Below are 20,015 nucleotides of genomic sequence, written 5' to 3'. Positions count from 1 at the left end.
TGATAGGGAAAATCCCAAAGCAAATTTTCACAAAGTTTGTATTCCTTAAAATGGATTTTTAAAGAAAAGTAATCGTGAAAAAATTATGTTTTTAGCGGCTAAACTCGAACTTAATACCCACCTTTAAGCGAAAAGACAATCAGGGAAAAATCAGTATAACACTAGGACAACACTTTTTCACAGAAACTAAATATCACCGAAAGTGATTTTCAGATCATTTGCAGAAATTTTGGAACTTTAAATAATCGATTTTAAACTGGTCAAAAGTCAACTTTATAGCCCGATCATATAGTAGTGTAATGTGCTAAATCTTCTTCCTAATTGCAAATAACTCTCTATTTTCGTCAATTCAATGATGGGATTTTAGTTTACTTAAGCGTAAGTCTAAATAGGTTAGGGGTTTTGTTTACTGACTCATTTCAATAAGCGATAGCAAGTGTTTTCAAAGCCTTTATATACCAAAAATCTAAATTATACTCAAAATTAAATGTAAATTATGTAAAAATTATGAGAAACCTAAAACTCTTACAGATATTAAAAGTTGAAAGAATAGATCTATAATTTTCAGAATATATAATATCCAGTAAGTATTGTTTTTCATATGTAGAGAGATATGCCAGGAAACACCAGTTAGAAGACAGCCGTGGAAGCAAATACATACAACCCCTTGAAATGTGTGTGTTTTAAAAATAAATATAAAATAAATTACAAAAGCAATAATATTGAAAATTCAGACAAGATAAGTGCAAATATTTGAAATAACAAAATTTTGTTCACAAACACCATTTCCAAATTAATATATTAACGATGATTAAATAAATCTGTGATTTTCTCAAGATACAATAGTTGAAGGCAATCAACATTTGAAATTTAATAAATTTTTGCTTTTTTTTTGAATTTTTAAACTTTAATATTAATTAGATAAAATTTCATCAAAATATCAGTGAATTCAATACTAAAATGAATAGAACACTTGTGCATTTTTTGGAATTTAGTGAGTTTCAAAAGAAAATGGATATAACCTTAATTTGGGTAAAATTCCAAAGTGCATAATAACAGATTTATTTTGTAGGAAAAATTTTGGTAGCTTTATATTCCCTTTGCTAAACATACCTTATCGGCTTCTTGGGCTAAGGGATTTGGAGTGATATTCATTCGTGGTAGTACTCCATTCAAACGATGATTGCCTTTGTGATGATTATTAACACCTAAAACTTGTACTTGAGGTGTTACGAAATCTGCCTGTATATGATCCAATTGAGGTTTATTTTCATCTACCAAAGAAACCAAATGAAATTAGTATATCTTCCTTTATTAATATTTACCAAATTTACAACTCACCTTCATTTTGAGAAGTCTTGCGTTTCTTCATGCATAAGCATGCAGCTATTGTGGCTATGAGCAGTAAAATGCCCCCTCCAGCTGCCCCAGCAACTACTGGAAATATCGAGTTATCTTCTTGATTCGGTTTAGAGGCAGGTTCGACAGCAGGCAATTGTGGAGCTGGTGTTGTGGCTGATTCTGTAGTAATAATATAAATAAAATTAGAATTATATCGATAAGGAGTTGTTGATTTTCTATCACTTAGGGAATGTAAGCAGAATTTTCTACTTTTTAAAAATCTTCCAAAGCTTATTTACCCACATTTTTTAAAAATCGAAAAAGTCGTTATTTGGTAATCTCTAAATTGGAAATCTCGACTTTTGCTATTATTGTCTTGTTTTTGAAAGTCTAGTTTTACTGTGTGTAGTTACCAGTAGATTTTAAAGACATTGGCTGCATCATGCAAATCTTGGAATTTTGACTAAAAACGACTTGGACCATTTTTTACTACTCGAATATTTATCTCTTCCATCTACTCCTCGCTGTTCGATAATCTCCTCCTCTACGCTTATACTTACTTTTTGTTTCTCCCGGGACAATTGAACTAAATTCCGATGCAGCAATATCGTTGAATGACTGCAATTTAAATTCATAGGCGGTACCCGCTTCCAACATATCAATTTTGAATTTTCTCGTATGCATACCATCTACTGTAGCCTTTTGGTATTCTCCAGCTGATGTTGCAGGCCTATAGTAGGCGTAGAATCCATCTACATGTGATGTTGTTCCAGCCATGGGCAGTGACCATCGAAGCATAACAGCCGATTCGGATAAGGCCTCTACACGCACTAACTCCGGTATGGGTAAATTCGATTTGGATAAATCCAAAGCATCGCCACGTTGCAAAAAGAATTTTGATGAGGTATTACCCTCCTTATTGTCATCATTATTATAAACGGCCACAATGCGAAAACGATAGAATCTATCTGGTTTTAATCCAGTCACTGATGTTGTATAATTCTTGCTGACATCGGTATTGCGTTTACCATAGGGTATGTCATCGTTGGTAGTTTGCCAATTTTCTCGAGGTATTGTGCGTGAAGCATCACCAAGCATGCGATATTGGACTTTGAAAAATTGTATGGGTAAACCATCATTTCTGGGCACATACCAACGTAACATGACGGAATCATCCGACAAACGGGTAACATTTGGACGTGATGGTGGCACCATGGTAGCTAAGAAGAAAAATAAATGAAAATTAATTTTAAAACTTCATTACAAACAAATTAAGTCTATTTTAAAAAAATGCCTCGAAAAACTTCAAAATCCAAAAAACGCCAGCGTGAAGTGGACTGGGCTTCGGATCTGCATTTCCTGAAAACACGATCTATAATCTACATTGAACATTCTAATGAATGTCCCATATTTTCCATAAAAGCAGAGGAATTTCTAAAATATCTGCAATTGCAGATTCCTGGTAGGCAATTTGTTTTGATTCGAAATTCGTATGGAAAGATAGAACCACGAGCTGGTTCATTTGAAATTGAATTTTCGCAAAATGCTCGGACCTCAAAGCATAACCTATGGTCTGGTTTGGATAAAGGACCACCGAGACGTGATAAATTCCCAATATTTGAAAATCTCATGCCAGCAGTTCAAAAGGTTTTAAAGAAATTCTACCCGGATATTGTGACCAAGATTGAAGACGAAGACGACTGATAAAACGGATATTATTACAATAAAGATAAAATTAGGAAATGTCAGGCCAAGCAAATATTGCAAATTTAAGTAAGAAACATTGAAATTATTATTTGCAAATAGAGAGAACCCTGCCAGCATTTCAAAGTTCCATTTCATCTTCATCGCTACCACAGACTCGTAAATGTCACTACAACCATCCTACTGTGATGGGGAGCAGCGTATCATAAAGTACAAAATGTACTTCATACATGTATTTTGCCATCACTACTTTTACAAAAGCCATTTTATTTTTTGTGAAACGCCAAGCGCAACCAGCTTGTTATATTTTATTTAAATAAAAACGAAAATAAAGTTCTGAAAACAGATTTTACGCTTAAAATTGTGAAAGGTGTGGTGAACAATTTTTGATTTTCCAAATGGAATAAAGTGATTGTTTTTCAAATATTTTACACACACGCTGCCTCCATCGAATAAAAGCACTGGCTGATAGACGCTGCAACATGTAACTCGCTACTTGTAACTCTACCTCATCATTAATGCAAAAAATTATGTTAAATGTGATGTGATAGTGGTATAAATGTTATATTTTTAAGAATTTGTAAATGATTAATCAAATTAATAAATATCTAAACAAACGTGTTTTACTCGACCACAATGATGCTTTTACCACTATCTTAAAATGTGCTTTTTCTGATTGTTTGGAGGGTCTCTTATTGGCGTCGTTCTAAATTGATCTATAAAGGCACCTAATAATTGCACTCATGCGAAACCTTTTTGTAGTAACTTGGCGTGGTACAACTTCTCAATAGTGGCGGCGCTTTTCCGACGAGTTTTTGATATCGTATATGATTGTTTTCGACGTACTGGGGATTCTCAGAAGCGCCCCCAAATTCAAAAAATGTTGGCAGGGAAGTTGTGATAAAATTTAAACGCTAAAATCAATGAAAAAAGTATAAAAATATACCTCTTTAATGCAAATTTTAATATAACGTGATGGACGGTATTAAAGAATTACTTTCCTTAAATAGTTAACTTAAAAGAAACTAAACTTTTTGAGCATCATAGTATTTCTAAATTGTTTTTTTTTTCTTTGTATAAAACGTCTCTACCAGTTAATTATATCATGCTGTCATTGCATGAAAAAGTACTTAGTACGTACTTTTCTACATACTACTCATCACTGATGCATACATAAACATACCCCATGCTCACTCACACTATTGCAAATTGACTCGTTTCGGCCACTGAAATACTCGACTCACTGAACCTCGTCTCATTATGAGATTGAAAGGCAAAGTGAGTGGAAAGCAAAATAGTCCCAAGAAAGTTTCGCGCGCACCGCTGTTTCTCAATGAAAAGAAGGTGGGAGGAAGAAAGCTCCCCTCCAATAAATATATGATGAAAAAAAAGCACCAAACAAACAAGGAAAATGTTAAAATATAAAAATATTTTATAAATAAATGATGTGAAAAAGTGAATCTCATACTGTCGGAAGAAAAAAATCTGATGTCAAAGTTGCTCGGTTGTGTGAATGTGTGTTGAGAAGAAGTAGAAACAAGAAAAAAATACTACTCTAGAAAGAGTGTGAGTGAGATAGACGGAATGTTTTGTGTGGAAATAAGAGTGAGATAAAATTAGAGTGGAAATAATTGATTTTTTCACTTGAATGTATAAAACTACCAAAAACAAAGTAAAGAAGAAAAAAAACCAAACAGAATATAAAATTTGTTGCTGGCATTTTACAATTGTTGTTGAAAACAAAAACTATTATGTCCGCTGATGGTTCTCAAACGGCCACGGTGACAATCACCGTAGAAGACGGAACGGCCAATAACAATTCTGGATCAGCCGGTGGTTCTGGTGGCTCAAGTAAATGTCAAATGGCTTTAACACCCCGTTTCACACATGAGGAGAAGGACATCCTATATAACCTGTTCCACCAACACGAAGAGGTGATAGATATAAAGTTTCGCAAGAAGCAAAGGTCCAAGTATTCAATACGTGATGCCTGGGAGCAGATAGTGCGTGAATTTAATTCACATCCGGGTGTCATTCAGATGCGAAACCTCAAACAAATACAAAAGTTCTGGTTGAATGCAAGGTAATCATAATTGTCGTCATCAGAATTAGCATTAATTGGCAGCATAATTGCTACTCTGCTTCAAAATTCATATGCTTGCTTGCACAGGCCAGGCACTCTCTATCGGTTGCAATTTCTATTTTCTACTACAAAATTGTCATTCTAGGCACCCCCTCCAAACAAAATGTACCTGTTACTTATACCTAGTCAGCTATGAGTGGTGAGGATTGTGGTGGGTGACAGGGTGATTTTGGATTATTCTTGCACGCCATAAATGCATTGAAATGCAAAATATGTGACATTGTTATGCCTCCCATCGCCCCAAGATTTTCGCATATAATGCCTCTATGTCTCATTCTATGTTTGTTGATGTGTAAATTCTCGTCCAGACTGCTATTGTTGTTGTCGTCGTTTGAGGTAGAAAATCTTCTTTCGACTCTACAAAATTACTCACAACAAACCTCAAAATAATACTCACAACAAAAGTAGCTATAGCTCATACCTCCTATCATATTTCGTTTCCACCCTGATTTCTAAACAATTCATTTGCCTTTGAAGCTATTTCATAAATCCATTTACTCATCCATCCATTCCAACACTGTTCGTCATCCCATCCATTGTTAAGAAATAATTGGTTTTCCTTCCTGCCTGATGTGTATTTGTGTTTTCGTTTTTCTTTTATATATTTATGGGACACAAAAATCTACATCTGCCTGCCTGACCGAAGGTATATACAAATTGCACACCACGAGTATGAGTGGGCTATGTTTATTCTTTTTAGTCTCTTCTCTCGATTCATTTAGGCTTTTACGAATTTCGAGTACAGTTGTGAGTGAGAAATTTTAATCTTTCTACACTCTTGCATTGTTATGAAAACGTACATTGTACATGGTAACATTTATGGTACGCTAGCATGAGAAAACTATTCCAGGTAGTGTTTTGCCAAATATTAGTGACAGCTGACAAAGCATTATGATGACGAATTTCTCATATCCCAAACAAAGTTTTCGTTGGGCTGTTAAATCTACTGATCGAATATATCGAATGAAATCGCTCGTCTCGGTTCAGAGAAAGTGTGGAAAGTAAAGTTTTGGCAGACATTAAGCTACTGCTTCAAACTGGAATTTGTTCATTTTTAAACAAGAGGTATCAAAAGGCATCAATTATGTTAAAAAATACACTTACAAAAAATATTTGGCTGGGGTTCATATAGAAACGCATAATAGGACTCAAAAACAGTAGACAAAAATAAATCAATAAATTGTTAGCAATTTGTAATTTTCATTGGTGTTGATTTTCATTTTAATTTAATTTAATTTGTGTAACAAACATGGATATGATAATGTTTGACTTCAGTTTGAAATTCTTCTTAGTTGCTAGCTAATTTCCTACTTCGTATTTTTGTTGTCTGTCAGAAATGTCATAAGACTGCCCATCTCTGGCTAATAATCTGACATACCAGAGATGAGCATAATGTACGAAGTGTATGTTCAGTCACTCATATTTGTATTCTGTTGTTATTTTAGGGTTGCCATATTAGACACATTTATCTAATTGACAAAATTTGAATATTTGAAAGTTACCCAAAGACCACTACTACTTTCGATTTTCGAGTTGAAAATCACTTTATATTCACGATTACTTTAAATACATTAAATGGAAACATATTTCCATTACTTCATGCCAATTCATATAGATTCTGTCATGAATTAATTGTATTATGTTTGTTTTTATCTCTATTTCTATTTATTTTAGTAAAAGTAGACGCTAATAAAATGGTCTCATCAATTGTGTAGGGTTATCTGCTTTAAATTTAATTTTTTTTAAGAAAGTATCTGCGAAAATTATCCCTATACTCTAAAGGTCTTTACTAAATTTTATTTCCAAAGTGTTTACCATTGGTTTTATCTTTGTTCTCAATTCACTCATTGCAGGCTACGTAAGCAGTATCCTTTTCGCTCCGTTGGACATAAACAAAACTCAGGCAATCAAAATCAAAACGACCATGCACAACAACAACAACACCAGCAGCAACATATTGTCAATCATGTCATCAAGGATGAACCCGAGTTTAGTATACACAACACTGAGGGTTCCGAGAATAATGAACATAATGATTCCTTTGAAGAGATGGAAATGGAGGGTAACAATGTATCCGAATTGGAAGATGATCCTTTGGATAATGCGGAGCAACAACAGCAACAACAACAGCAACATCAGCAGCAACAACAGGAATTACAACAACAAGTAGCACAGGCGGCCACTATACACACTCAACAAATAAGTGTCGATCAAATATCGGCGGAAAAGCTAACACTCAATGACCTCTTACAATTTAAAACGGCCAGACCCAGGGAAGAGATTATTTTACAAATTAAACATCCCTCAGATAACACAGGTATGCCAAGAACATTCCAATATTAAGTGAAATTATTTTAATCACCTCTATTTTAGGAGCACAAATTACCATACCTTCGCCAACACGTATTACGATACCTCATCATCAGCCGCAGCAACATGCTATGGCTACTATAACTACCAATGGTTATAACCAACAAATTATCAGTGAAATCAAACCTCAACAAATAACACTGGCACAATATCAGGCGCAACAGGCTCAGCAACAAGCCCAGTTGGCAGCAGCCGTGCAACAACAACAATTGGCTCAGCAACAGCAGCAGCAATTGGCAGTTTTACAACAGCAACAAGCAGTCCAACAACAACAGCAACATCATCAGCAACAAGTTAAAATGCAGTTGCATACGCAGCCCAATGTTAGTTTTGCCACAGCCACGCCTACATTTACATGTACCACATTTAGTGCCTTACCGACTGCAGGAGCTGCAGGAGTTACTGCGCCCAATAATCTGGCCAATGTCGTTAACACACCCAACCTAACGAATCTGCAAGCTGCGACATCTATGCCAACTGTCAGCACAGTGCCGCAACCCCTAACAAATAACAATACTTCCGCATCGGCAGCAACGGCTACAAATCAACCTAGCTCCAACCCGGCAAATGATGCACTCGAGGAAAAAATCACATACTTCCGTATGAAAGAAGCCGAACTGCGCTATAAAGAACAGCAAGTAGTTCTGGAAAAGAAGAAAATCGAATTAACCCATGCCGAAGAACAACTGAAGCAATTGCGTGAGGTTCACCGACTGCAAGTGGAAGAGTTGAGAATGAAAATACGCATACTCTATGAGGAGATGAAGCATTTACGCAAAGACATTTCTTCCCCAAGTAGTTAAAACGGTCCACACTATTTGCCCAGTAGATAAGGAGGCAAAAGGAAAACAAGCTTGTAAATGTATTATGTTTTGGTTTTAGTTTATAAATAATTTATAAAGATTTAGATAAGTATAATACTATTATCCATTAAGTGTTTAAATTTGTAAGATAATATAAAAATTGAAGAAAACACAACGGCAAAAGGAAGAGCCTAGTATTGTAATCAAACTTCTTACAATAACAATTTCCATGCCATATATTTCTCGTTGTTCAATTTTAACAATTCAATTTCCATATTTATTGAATCTTCATAAACTTGTATATACTCCACATTGTTTGTAATTCCCCCAAAATGTTTAATTTCAATAATTAAGTCAAAAGAAAACATTTTATCTATAAGAGTATAAAACAACATTAAGAAAAACCAAATAAAGGATATAACAAATGAAATTTTAGCAAGTGAAGATTAATTTATATTGAATTAATAATTTTAACAATGTTTGGAATCAACTTATAGAAGAACTTCCCTATACGTTTTCTATATTTGGTGGAACTCATCTGAACTCTATATAAACAAATTGAAATTATACGGACAAGGTCGTTGAGGCTTATATAAACAAGTCGTATGGATATAAACATTTTGCTAACAAGAAAACAAGGACATTTGTTTCAAAAATGTTAATAAAACAGGATGTATGGTGTCCACTAAACGATGATCTAGTTTCTAGGTGTCTTAAGGGTTTTTTCTTTCTAACGAGAGGGTTTTCAAATGCAACTAAACAGCTGTAGTTAGTCTATAATTGTTTGTGCTTGTTAATTATATAAAATGATTAGGGGCTACTTACGTTTATGTTTCTTGCGAGATCCTTTTTTGGTGCCACCTCCAACATCTTCGTAACGAGGGCGTGGAGTATTGGCATTAGCTGATGATCCATGTATTTGTTTGGGATTAATCTTTAAAAGATTTGCCTCGCTAGTCTGAAGAAAAAAACAAAACGACAAAAATCAATATTAACGATTTTGATATGAAAAAACTCTAAAAGCTATGTACTATGCTTTTTACCAATAGATAAAAATCTGCTATAGTCGGTGATTACATAGTTTTGTTTTTAAATCATATGAAAAACAGCAAGGATCACTCATTTACAGACGAAAAAGTGTCATCTACGGTGGGCAGACAAACTACCGCATTGTGAATGGACTTGAGACGTCTATACATTTCTCGGTCTATGATGGCATTTTTTCTTCTGAATGATTTTTTATTTAGCTTTAATTTTTTTTTTGCGTTTGTCCTTTCGATAAAACAACAAATATTGTAAAAGCATATAAAATTCTGTACATCCACACCTTTTTTAATGCAAATTGACAACATAGACCAAGAAAATATAAAGACATCGTTTGATAATTCACAATAATTTTGTTTATTTCCAGTGCGCAGTCATTCCACTCAATTGTGCAGTCAAATGACACAATTTCCTTTTGGAAAACAACAATAACCGTACAAATCAATCAATTTGCTTTACGAAAATTGTGTGGATGTATAGAATTTTACATGTTTTTCTAATATTTGGTGTTTCATCAAGAGAACAAAGGAAAGAAAATAAATTAAAGCCAAATTTAAAAATCACTCATTTGCAGACGGTGTTCAGACAAACTACAGCGCTGTGAATTCAATTAAGATGTCTATACCTTCCTTGGTCTATGCTGCGCAATTGGGTGCGATGACTGCGCACAGAAAATAAACAAAATAATTGTGAATGGACATGAGACGTCTATACATTTCTTGGTCTATGGTGAATTTCTAGGGCAATAGTCAAAGCTTTAATTTTCAGAGAATAACGTTGTTGGTAAAGTAAACTTTAAATATAATTTTACAAAGCAAATTCAGGATCAGTGAACTAGTTCGGTCGGTCAGTGAGTGTTCTGTTCTGGTTAATTTGAAGTTCATAATAAATTACAACAAAAATACATACGAAAATAATCCGGAATATTTTATAGGCTACAAAAAGCTATACGAGTTTAACCCTGGACAGTCATCCTTCGTCAAAATGACGACGCTTAATTTAATTTTCTATTTAAAATGCATTTTGGTGGATGGGGAAATTATAAATTTAAGTTATACCAATACAATAATTTTATGATTTTTTGTCTTATACTATTTAAAAACAAATTGAATAAGAAAATAAACTAATTTTTGGTTCTCATTTTTGCGCACGATGCAAATTATAGCGTCTTGAAATAAGCCGTAGTCAAAATGACGAAGGATGACTTTAGTGTACAAAAAATAAGGATGACTTTCCAGGGTTAAAGACTTAAAACTATGACTATACTATGAAAATAATTGAGCGAACAAACTGCTTAGTTAGTTGAACTGACATAGTGAACGAAAAAGATCGATTTATGTGAACTAGTTCAGTCCGTTCATTTCAGTGATCCACTAGTTCGTTCGCGAGCTACCCAACTCTTAAAGCTTTGATTTTCACAGAATAACATTGTTGGTAAAGTAAACTTTAAGTATCTGCATTCGTTTTGTTTGTTATTGTTGGCTTCTCTTCAATCGTTATTGTTGTTTTTTTGATGCATGCATTGACTAAACTACAAGTGTAGCTTAACCAACAGAGAAAAAGTATGCTTGTCAAATTTATTTGGGCAAAGCCCTATTGACTGCAAGATGGTTGGATGTACAGCTGTTTCGCAATTACCACATTCCTCATCAGCATCCTCTACTTGCAGCAAAACTATCAACCAATTATCAGAATAAATTCGGGTAATTCACTCAACCCAAAGTGAACTACACTTGAAACTTCCGAAAAAAGGTTTGACCAATTTGCCAGCATATCTCTTTTCCTTTGCCAAACTCAAATCATCGATTTGCATGTATTTGGCTGGGTTCGGGAGGTTCAAGTGTAGTTCACTTTGGGTTGAGTGAATTACCCGAATTTATTCTGATAATTGGTTGATAGTTTTGCTGCAAGTAGAGGATGCTGATGAGGAATGTGGTATTTCCGAAACAGCTGTACATCCAACCATCTTGCAGTCTATAGGGCTTTGCCCAAATAAATTTGACAAGCATACTTTTCCTCTGTTGGTTAAGCTACACTTGTAGTTTAGTCAATGCATGGCTTTAAGCGAGATAAAAAAAAAACAACAATAACTTTAAGTATATGTTTACAAAGCAAATTCAACTGAAACTTACCTCTCCCACTTCATTTTTAGCAAAACACTGGACTATTCCCGCATGTCGCTTTTGTACTTGTCGAATTACTAGACGCCGACCATCGTGTTGCATTTCTGGATCCATTGTCGAGTCGACATCATTTATCAGCCAATATATATCAGGATAAGGATTACCAGTTGCCGAGCACTCCAATTCCAAGGTATCACTTTCATTGGTTAGAGTAAGAGCTGGTCCACGTAATATGGAAGGCTTTTCTAATACGGTAAGTTTGATTATACGCACAGAAGCTGGTGCAATACCATTATCTAAGCGACATACATATTGTGCCTGATCCTCAGGCATCACATCAACAATTTGTAGACCATAGGGTAAAAGACGTGTTCGGTTATTATTATTGATGTTAATTGTATTGGGAGAACTCCAAACTGCAATGGGTGGTGGTGAACCCACACCGGGGCATTCCAAAACAACAGTTTCTCCAGGCCTTGCTGTCACCTGAGTGGCAGGTTCTGTTAAAAAATGGGGCGGTGTACGGTCACTGTAATCAACTCTTAGATCTATGCGTTGGGGTAATTTAACCTCTTGACTTGTTATTGGATTCATGGCGGAACATGTGTAATTTCCAGAATCTTTGGCCGTTACTGTATTCAAGACTAAAGCTCCATTTGCTGGTATTACCTCTGATTGAGGTATCTTTTCACCATTGCGGTAGAAACTCCATATGGCGGCGGGATTGGATGTGACTGTTCCGCATCGGAGCAATACATGATTTTTTGGAGCTACATTCCAACGTATGGCATTATGTGAGTAACCATTTGAATTGTCTATGGATATGGAGACCAATGTTAGGCGAGCTGAAAGTGAAGCTATGGCCGCTGAGCCATACCAGGCCACACATTGATAGTCGCCCAACTTATCGTTTTGCACCACAAAACGTAATTTGGAGTTTTTTTCATCATTGGTAATGTTGTAGCCATTCTGAAATAAGAGATTTTTTATATTTAAGATTTAAATTGGCATAGAAAAGTATTTGGCGATGTGCCCATTTTAGGAAAGGATTTTCTAAGAAAGAAAATAATCAGTAAAGCCTAGTAAGCAGTAATATAAGAGTTTTGTTTCACAAAGCTTTTCTTAAGTCCGGCATTCGTTCTAACTATAGGAAAGTGCTAGTGATAGATCCATGACACATTGTTATCAATTTATGACAAAAACAAAATACTTTGCACAAAGCTTTGTTTTTTTCACACATTGTGATTGTTAAATATTTCGGCCATTTTTGTTATTAGCAGAAAAGAATTCTCGTTTGGGCATATCTTTCGTGTGTGAGAGGAAGTCTTTCCGAAGCCATAAAGACATGGCTAACTAAATTTTCGTTAACACGGCATTATCGTTTGTTTAGACATTCGTAACCCTACGCTGAATGGATCAACTCCAGGACCGGTACAGAACTAGTCCCAGTTCTCTTCAAAACGTATGAAGACACGACTTGAACTCATTCCAAAGGACACGTTCTAGGACAACTTAGCCCATATTATACACAACTTACCCCATATACAGTTTGCCATGTATTTCCTATGGGAGCGATATGTAAACAATTGATAACCAATCCTCACGAAAAGTGTTGCTATAAGGCCGATGACGATGTTATCGACTCTAAAGACCGGTATGCCCATCTAATGGAATTTGCGCTACCCAAGGGAAATGCTTGTTATATTCGCAACCCAAAACTTCAGAGGTTTTGTTATCGATTGTTTACTGCTGCTGCCATAAGATATACATGATGACTGTATTATCGGTATATATCAAAAATTTTCGTACAAACTGCCTACCGGGTTTAAAACATTTCCCATCACAATTGACATCCGTTATTCTGCCCCCTTAAGAATCTATGGTAGTCGTACAAACTGCCTACCGGGTTTAAGACATTTCCCATCACAATTGACATCCGTTATTCTGCCCCCTTAAGAGTCTATGGTAGTGATGAGGATAAAACCGAATATATTATCGAAATTTCCACTAGAGGGAGTATAGGTTGTGTTTGGATGGCTAGACTGCTGTATCGATAGGCGATTTGAAATGCTTGCTACCAAAAATATCGAGAAGTAGAAAAATTGTCACAATAGGCTAAATAGGACTAAAGCAATAACTTTCTTGCGGAAGGGACTTTATATCAAAATAAATTAATCCAAATTTTTGAAACACTTGTTCATATTTCAAATATCCTTGAAATATCGCTCACACATACCTCTTTTGATAGATAAATATAATTACTTCCATCTGCTGTACGGTTGCTAGAGTGTCGAAATTTCCACTCTAAACGTTCTGGAGCTAAATTCATTTCACACTCAAACACCACTTCATCTCCTTTGGGAGCCACCGCCGATTCGGGTGATCGCACAAAATGTACTCCCAATGTGGGGGGCTGTGAGGCTCGACAGACACTTGTTATAAAGGCCAGCAAGAAAATCACAGATTTAACGATGACAGATAATGGCGAAGCAAAAAAGCAGGATGACGAGCATGATGATGATGATGATCGAACAAAAGGCGGCAGCAATGATGAGGAGCAGGTGTTTTTATGAGATATGCTGGTGGTTGTTGTTGTCGGTAACATTGTGGCTGTCACTTTTGTTGTTGGTGCATAAAATTTACAAAAATTTTATGTTGACTCCAATGCATTAAATTCCAATTTTTATTTAACTGCAATGAAAGAAAAAGAAGATACAAAACAATCAGAAATAAAATACATACGAGGGAATCCATTAAATTATTGTTACAATTTTGAACATCTGTCCATTTGGATGGAAAGATGATTAAACAAAAACCAACAGCTCTCAAAGAAAAGTCAATTCGTTGGTCATAAATCAAATAAAATGACCAAGTTGTCATTACAAGAATTACGAATTGCAGAAATGTATCGACAGCAGCATCAAGGTAACATATGTATAGGTCCATGGTTATATACATAGTTGGTCTTTTTTACTGTGTCCGGTCCATTGAATGTGCAATAATCGTCCATTATAAAATCCCAAAACATTCCAATGCCAGTAAACTTCTTGCCAACATGTAAGGTCCCCTCTTTCTTCATGCCAGGAAATATTAACAGCCTTTGTGAGTTAGTTTCTTGTAGAGCAAAATTTATTACTAGATTTATCAAGGATAACATTTAGAGCGATATTGCATCGCATGGTGATTCTTTGTTTTCTCTACTTGGTCTTACTCCAGTAAACACAGAATTGCAATCCTCATCTCTTAGCCTCTATTCGCCTTATGTGAGACTTGTGATCAATAAATATGCGATTGAACAACATTTTCTTATTTTGAGTACCCGATTATAAATATCCTAGTCGTTTGGCCAAGGGATGCCACACAAAAAGCTGAAATGACGATGTTGGTGCCTGAGGTTCCAGTGGCACAGCATGTGTTCCTAAGAGGTTGATTTGGCGTCGATCATGGCTTTTTGTGCGGACAATTTTAACTAGTTTTTCTCCATGTTTAAGAGGTGGGGAGTTTTTCTTAGTTTGATTTTCATGTGTTACTCTGTTTTTTTTGTTGTTTTCTTTTTTTTTTCTGATGCGTTTTCCAATTGAATTTACGATTGTGATGTCCAGTTGTTGGGAGATAGACAGCCTGCCTGTTTAAACAACCTGTTTGAGAAGAATTTTTTCTGGATATCTGGATCCCAGTCATGGGCAATAAATCGATGTTATTGATGAAAATCGAATTGGAAAAAGGGGAGATTCTTAGGAATTTTGTGGTTATCTGGATTTGTAATAAATAATCCTACGCGAAATGTGCCACTTTAGCGATAAGAAACAAAAAAACAGTTTGGAGATTTTTTGTGTGTGTTGGGGTGAATTTTAAATTTGAATGCAAATTACATAATGTGCCCATCATCAACTTCGTATCTTCAAACTACGAAACTTTCTTTAACAAGTGAGAAAGAAAAAATAATTATGGCTAATAAATTTTCTTGAATTTGTCAAAAAATATTTACTTATTTTTGTGAAATCTGCGTGACATCTGCGTTTATAATACAGTTTAGTTAAAATTTTCTAAAAGTAGCCCAAATTTTCTAAAATCAACCAACATTGTCATTTCTGGTGGGTTCACTGTTTTGAGTTATTTTATAATTTTTTTTTTGCTTTTTTATAACAAAAAGTTTATAAAATTAATTTTCACTGATTTTTTTTCACCGGTTAACCGGGTTTGGAAAAAAAACTAAAAACCTATTTTTTTTAGTTGCTGAAAATTTCTGCTAATTCGAATAAAATTATAAATTCTTTCCGGACTATCTGATGGCGATTTCGATTGGGAAAAAAAGGTGCAACATTCTCGAAATTGATTGCCAAATATAAAGGACACTGTCATAGATTTTGGATCCTGTATCCCCCACAATATTATGAATTAACAATAACTTTGGAATGACACTATTATTTGAGCGAAAATACAATGAGGAAAAAAGTAGTGTAACACCAGGGCAACATATTTTTTGCGAAACGAAAACGCCCTGATACTAGAATTACTGTTGTAATAAGCATGTCGAATGATGCGCATTAAACTCTTCAACAATTCAAGCATTAAAAATTAGTAGTTTTTGATTATGCATTAAAATTTGTAATCAAGCCGTCCTTTTTAGCAGACAAAAACTCTTCTTTTTAGCGAACATTTTTGTTGCAAGGGAATAACAAAATTGTTTGGGTGTATATTAATTTTTATTTACTTTAATTTTTTTTTTTACATAAGCAAAACATTTCATATAAAATGTATTATCAAATGTGATGTGAAATGTGTTTCTTTCAAATAATTGGAATTCTCTAAATGATACAAAACTCATTATAAAAAAAAGAAATTATATTAAAATAAAATAAATATGTATTATACAACCATCATAATCTTTACCACTCGCAATCTATAGAATATATCGCAACGACATTTGCCTTTTATTTGGAAAATTTTTCCATCTTTTCAAAACGTAAGGTGGCTTGCTTTAAAATGCATAAAACTTTAAATGCCAGCTACGAATTGTATATGCAATGGGCCAGACGACATCTGAGGATTTCTTGGTAATCATATATGCATCTCAGATAACCGGACCGCATAATGTGTTGCAACACGGAACAACAAGGGGATGGATGGCATCAGACAGTGGTGGTGGTCGGTCGATACGCATCTTAACCATATCACAAGAACGACAACACGGGCAATAATAACTAACCTGGTAATGGGGGCAGGAGGGTGGAGAAAAGGCAGGGATATCTTCACATCTGCATCTGTGCTTTATATCTCCTCCAAGGATGAGTGGGCAATTGTGTGACGGCTTAGTATTACAAAACCAAAGGAAGCAAATAACAAAAACGATAATGTTTTTAGCATTTTCTGCACTTTAACGCGTTCAGAATTTAAGCGAGACTTTTGATTGTCAAGTTTTTGGACATCGAATCTTTTATTCCCAATCATCATACACATATGTATGCAAGCTGGTCGCATATATGTATGAAATTTTTGAGCTCTCTGTTAGATAGTATGTACAGTGCCTTTATGATTTTGTTATATCCTACGATATGCAATCCAAACTGCATGGTAAATACGATGAAGCTGTTCGTGAAAAATAAAAGATATCCTCTTCGAAGTTTATCTCTCGATAATAATCAAGGATCCAAAAACCATATCCTACAATATGAAATCCATACAGCATGACCAATACTAAGAAGCTATTCGTCAAAAATAAAAGAGATCCTATTAGAAGTTTGTATCTCGATTTTAATCAAGGACCCAAAAATTGTGTTATACAATATGAGGACGCTTGACCATACCCTTCAAAATTTTGTTGTTCACTATGGAAATTGATATGGATTGAAATCCATTTTAGTTCCATAACCTGAGTTTTTATTCCATTAGGGAATGCTAGAAAAAAAGGTCATAACACGGCATTATCGACATCTTATATTTTCCTTTTGGCAACAAGTGCCTCTGAAATTTTTTGAAAATTGCAATGTCAAGCGAACGAAGTTTTCTTTCGAATATGAGATTTTTATATGTCGGTAACACCGAACAGTAAGTGAGACACACTTACTGCAATAGTACCCATGCTTAATGCTGTTGAAATTTCGTTCGGTTTCCCCGCCGAAAACCAGTTTATTTTCACGGAACATAGTATCCCGAGAAGAGGGAACAATAGAGAATTTTTTGATGTTCGAAACAAAAACTGGGTATAAACCCATAAACATTTGTATGGAAGGCGCAAATACTTCACAATACCATCTTCATGTCATTAATTTTCCTCACGAATGAAATTTTAGACAAAAGCAAATCCCATCTGTTATAAAATATTTTCTTAATGAGCAAAGAAATCCTAATTTATGACAAGCAATGTAAACTCGACATTTTTTTATTTGCTTTTAAAGAAAATTTTGTACCGTCAAAATAAACTTCGTTTTTTTGTAAAATTTCATTTCTGAAAAAAGAATTCTCCTCTCAGTGTTGCTGTTTCCAAGACTAATACTACAGTGATTCACTGTGGCAAGTTTTCAATGAAGTTTTTCCACTATTTTGAAAAATCAAACATATCGACCTTAACCTAACTGTTGATAGTAGGAAAAATCAAACGTATTATCGACCTTTAGTTCACTGTTGGTAGTAGGACCTCTTCTAGAAATCGTGTTACAATTTACCAGGTCTTCTTCTGGTATAGAGCAACTAAGATTCGTTTCGACTTCATATTTATCTTCATGTACTTAGTATTCTTATTGGGCTATTAAAACAAGAGCTCGTCCGGCTCACTTCCTTGTCTACCATTTCATTTTGGGGCTCCTTAGTTGTACTTTTTATTCGGTTTTTTGCTGTTTTTTGTTTCGTCTCTTGCCTTGATTTGTGAATGCTAAAGGCGGCTTAAATACAAAAGAAAAAATTCCATTTAAACTGGAGCTACTTCATCATACTGTACTGTTTGGGGCCAATAGTGGAAATAAAGCATACGAGCGGAATTTTTAAAATGATAGCCAAAGCTCAAGATGATGACGACGTTGCTGATGGTGATGGCAATGGCAATGCTTGATGATGGCGATATAAATGAAGAAGGATGAATGACAGATAGACGGGGTCTGATGCTTTGCGTTGATGATGGCTACAGTTTTTGTTCCAGGTCCATTTGCTTTGTCAGTTCACTGCATGGCCCATTTGAATTGGTAAACTATAACACAACAAAAAGGAACAACAACACGCGTGTTTCCATTGAAAGGCCGCCTTAAGAATGGCACACCAGTCATCGTCATCATCAACCTGACCGAAGGAATGAATGGCATCGCATCGCATCGCATCATCAGTATCAGCAAACAAAAAAGTCGCCCATCAGATTGGTAGATTATTATCGATCTTTGCTCCTTAGCCTGGGTAGATATAAAAATGATCATCTTCATCTTCAACACTCCTTGAATGGTGCGACAATTGATGATGTTGCCAAAGTTGATGTTGTTTGGTGTGGCAAAATCAAAAAACGAATGCTTTTAAAATGACCATTTTTTCTTAATTCTTTTCATAAAACAAGAACACTTTCTTGTATATTTATAAGATCACAAACATAAATATTTATGGAAGCCTTTGTTTCCTTCCTTTTCTGAGTCATTATTTGCAAAAAGCAAATCCCAGACCCAAATAAATTATGTCTTTCAGCCCTTTTTTTGGGAGAAAAATTGCAACATAGAATGACTTTTAAATTGCTCTAAAATATTATTTCAAAAGTCGACTTACAAAAATATTTTTCTCAAGAATTTACGAAACCTCAACAAATTTGGAATGTTTCTTTTTTTGTTAATTTAACGGACTTTATCAAATCCCTTTGATCAACCAATAGCATCATTTCGCATGGCTGCTTAAGTAGCCAACAATTTTAGTCCATAATTCACACTTGAAATAGTTTTGTTCAATGTGTCAATCATAGTGGAATTTTCACTGAATTTTTATGAAGAAAAAAAAAATATCCAGTCTCATAGGAATTGCTGATGATTGTTATCAGATAGGAAATCTTATAATTTTAGATAGGTCGATGGTGGAAGATTTTTTGTTTTAATTAGGGGAAATCTCATGGGATGAGAGATTGTAATAGATTAAGGTTTTCTTAATAAAGAATAACGAAATTTCTTTGGTGGTTGGTTTTCAACAAACCTTATTTAAGTATGTATCTAGCGGATTAAATTATTTTAATTAATTCAATAAAAAAACTTCCCTTCCCTTTAATCCAATTTGGCAGGTAAAACCAATCTATAAAAAATTGTGATATCTTTTTATAAAGGGTCGGATGTTAATAAGTCGGATGTTACTAATTGGGAGCCACCGTGGTGCAATGGTTAGCATGCCCGCCTTGCATACACAAGGTCGTGGGTTCGATTCCTGCTTCGACCGATAACCAAAAAGTTTTTCAGCGGTGGATTATCCCACCTCAGTAATGCTGGTGACATTTCTGAGGGTTTCAAAGCTTCTCCAAGTGGTTTCATGCAA

General features: G+C 34.8%; 3 protein-coding genes and 1 long non-coding RNA gene across 11 annotated transcripts in view; 3 read left to right on the top strand and 1 right to left on the bottom strand.

The window, feature by feature from the left end:
- boi (brother of ihog) overlaps window positions 1-20,015 on the bottom strand; it is a 174,277-nt gene that overhangs the window by 3,638 nt on the left and 150,624 nt on the right. For all 8 annotated transcript variants that reach the window (XM_075299108.1, XM_075299115.1, XM_075299112.1 and 5 more), the window contains 6 exons: window positions 13,765-14,219; window positions 11,538-12,497; window positions 9,187-9,319; window positions 1,902-2,561; window positions 1,342-1,521; window positions 1,114-1,274 (listed from right to left, as the gene is read on the bottom strand). In XM_075299108.1, the coding sequence (XP_075155223.1) occupies window positions 1,114-1,274; window positions 1,342-1,521; window positions 1,902-2,561; window positions 9,187-9,319; window positions 11,538-12,497; window positions 13,765-14,133 (2,463 nt within the window). In that variant the 5' untranslated portion in view covers window positions 14,134-14,219. The remainder of the gene's footprint in view (window positions 1-1,113; window positions 1,275-1,341; window positions 1,522-1,901; window positions 2,562-9,186; window positions 9,320-11,537; window positions 12,498-13,764; window positions 14,220-20,015) is intronic.
- On the top strand, window positions 2,478-3,152 carry LOC142228621 (selenoprotein H). The gene has a single exon (XM_075299117.1). The coding sequence runs from the start codon at window positions 2,632-2,634 to the stop codon at window positions 3,043-3,045; it is 414 nt and encodes a 137-aa protein (XP_075155232.1). The 5' UTR covers window positions 2,478-2,631; the 3' UTR covers window positions 3,046-3,152.
- On the top strand, window positions 4,304-8,791 carry z (zeste). The gene is made up of 3 exons (XM_075299116.1): window positions 4,304-5,128; window positions 7,042-7,505; window positions 7,562-8,791. The coding sequence occupies exons 1-3, from the start codon at window positions 4,797-4,799 to the stop codon at window positions 8,359-8,361; spliced, it is 1,596 nt and encodes a 531-aa protein (XP_075155231.1). The 5' UTR covers window positions 4,304-4,796; the 3' UTR covers window positions 8,362-8,791.
- LOC142228622 (uncharacterized) overlaps window positions 11,658-20,015 on the top strand; it is a 288,986-nt gene continuing 280,628 nt past the window's right edge. The window contains exon 1 of the long non-coding RNA XR_012720223.1: window positions 11,658-11,781. This is a non-coding gene — a long non-coding RNA (uncharacterized LOC142228622). The remainder of the gene's footprint in view (window positions 11,782-20,015) is intronic.

The sequence above is a fragment of the Haematobia irritans genome, chromosome 3, assembly GCF_050003625.1.
Source record: "Haematobia irritans isolate KBUSLIRL chromosome 3, ASM5000362v1, whole genome shotgun sequence".
Classification (NCBI taxonomy): Eukaryota; Metazoa; Arthropoda; class Insecta; order Diptera; family Muscidae; genus Haematobia; species Haematobia irritans.
This window is presented reverse-complemented; position numbering and strand designations above follow the sequence as displayed.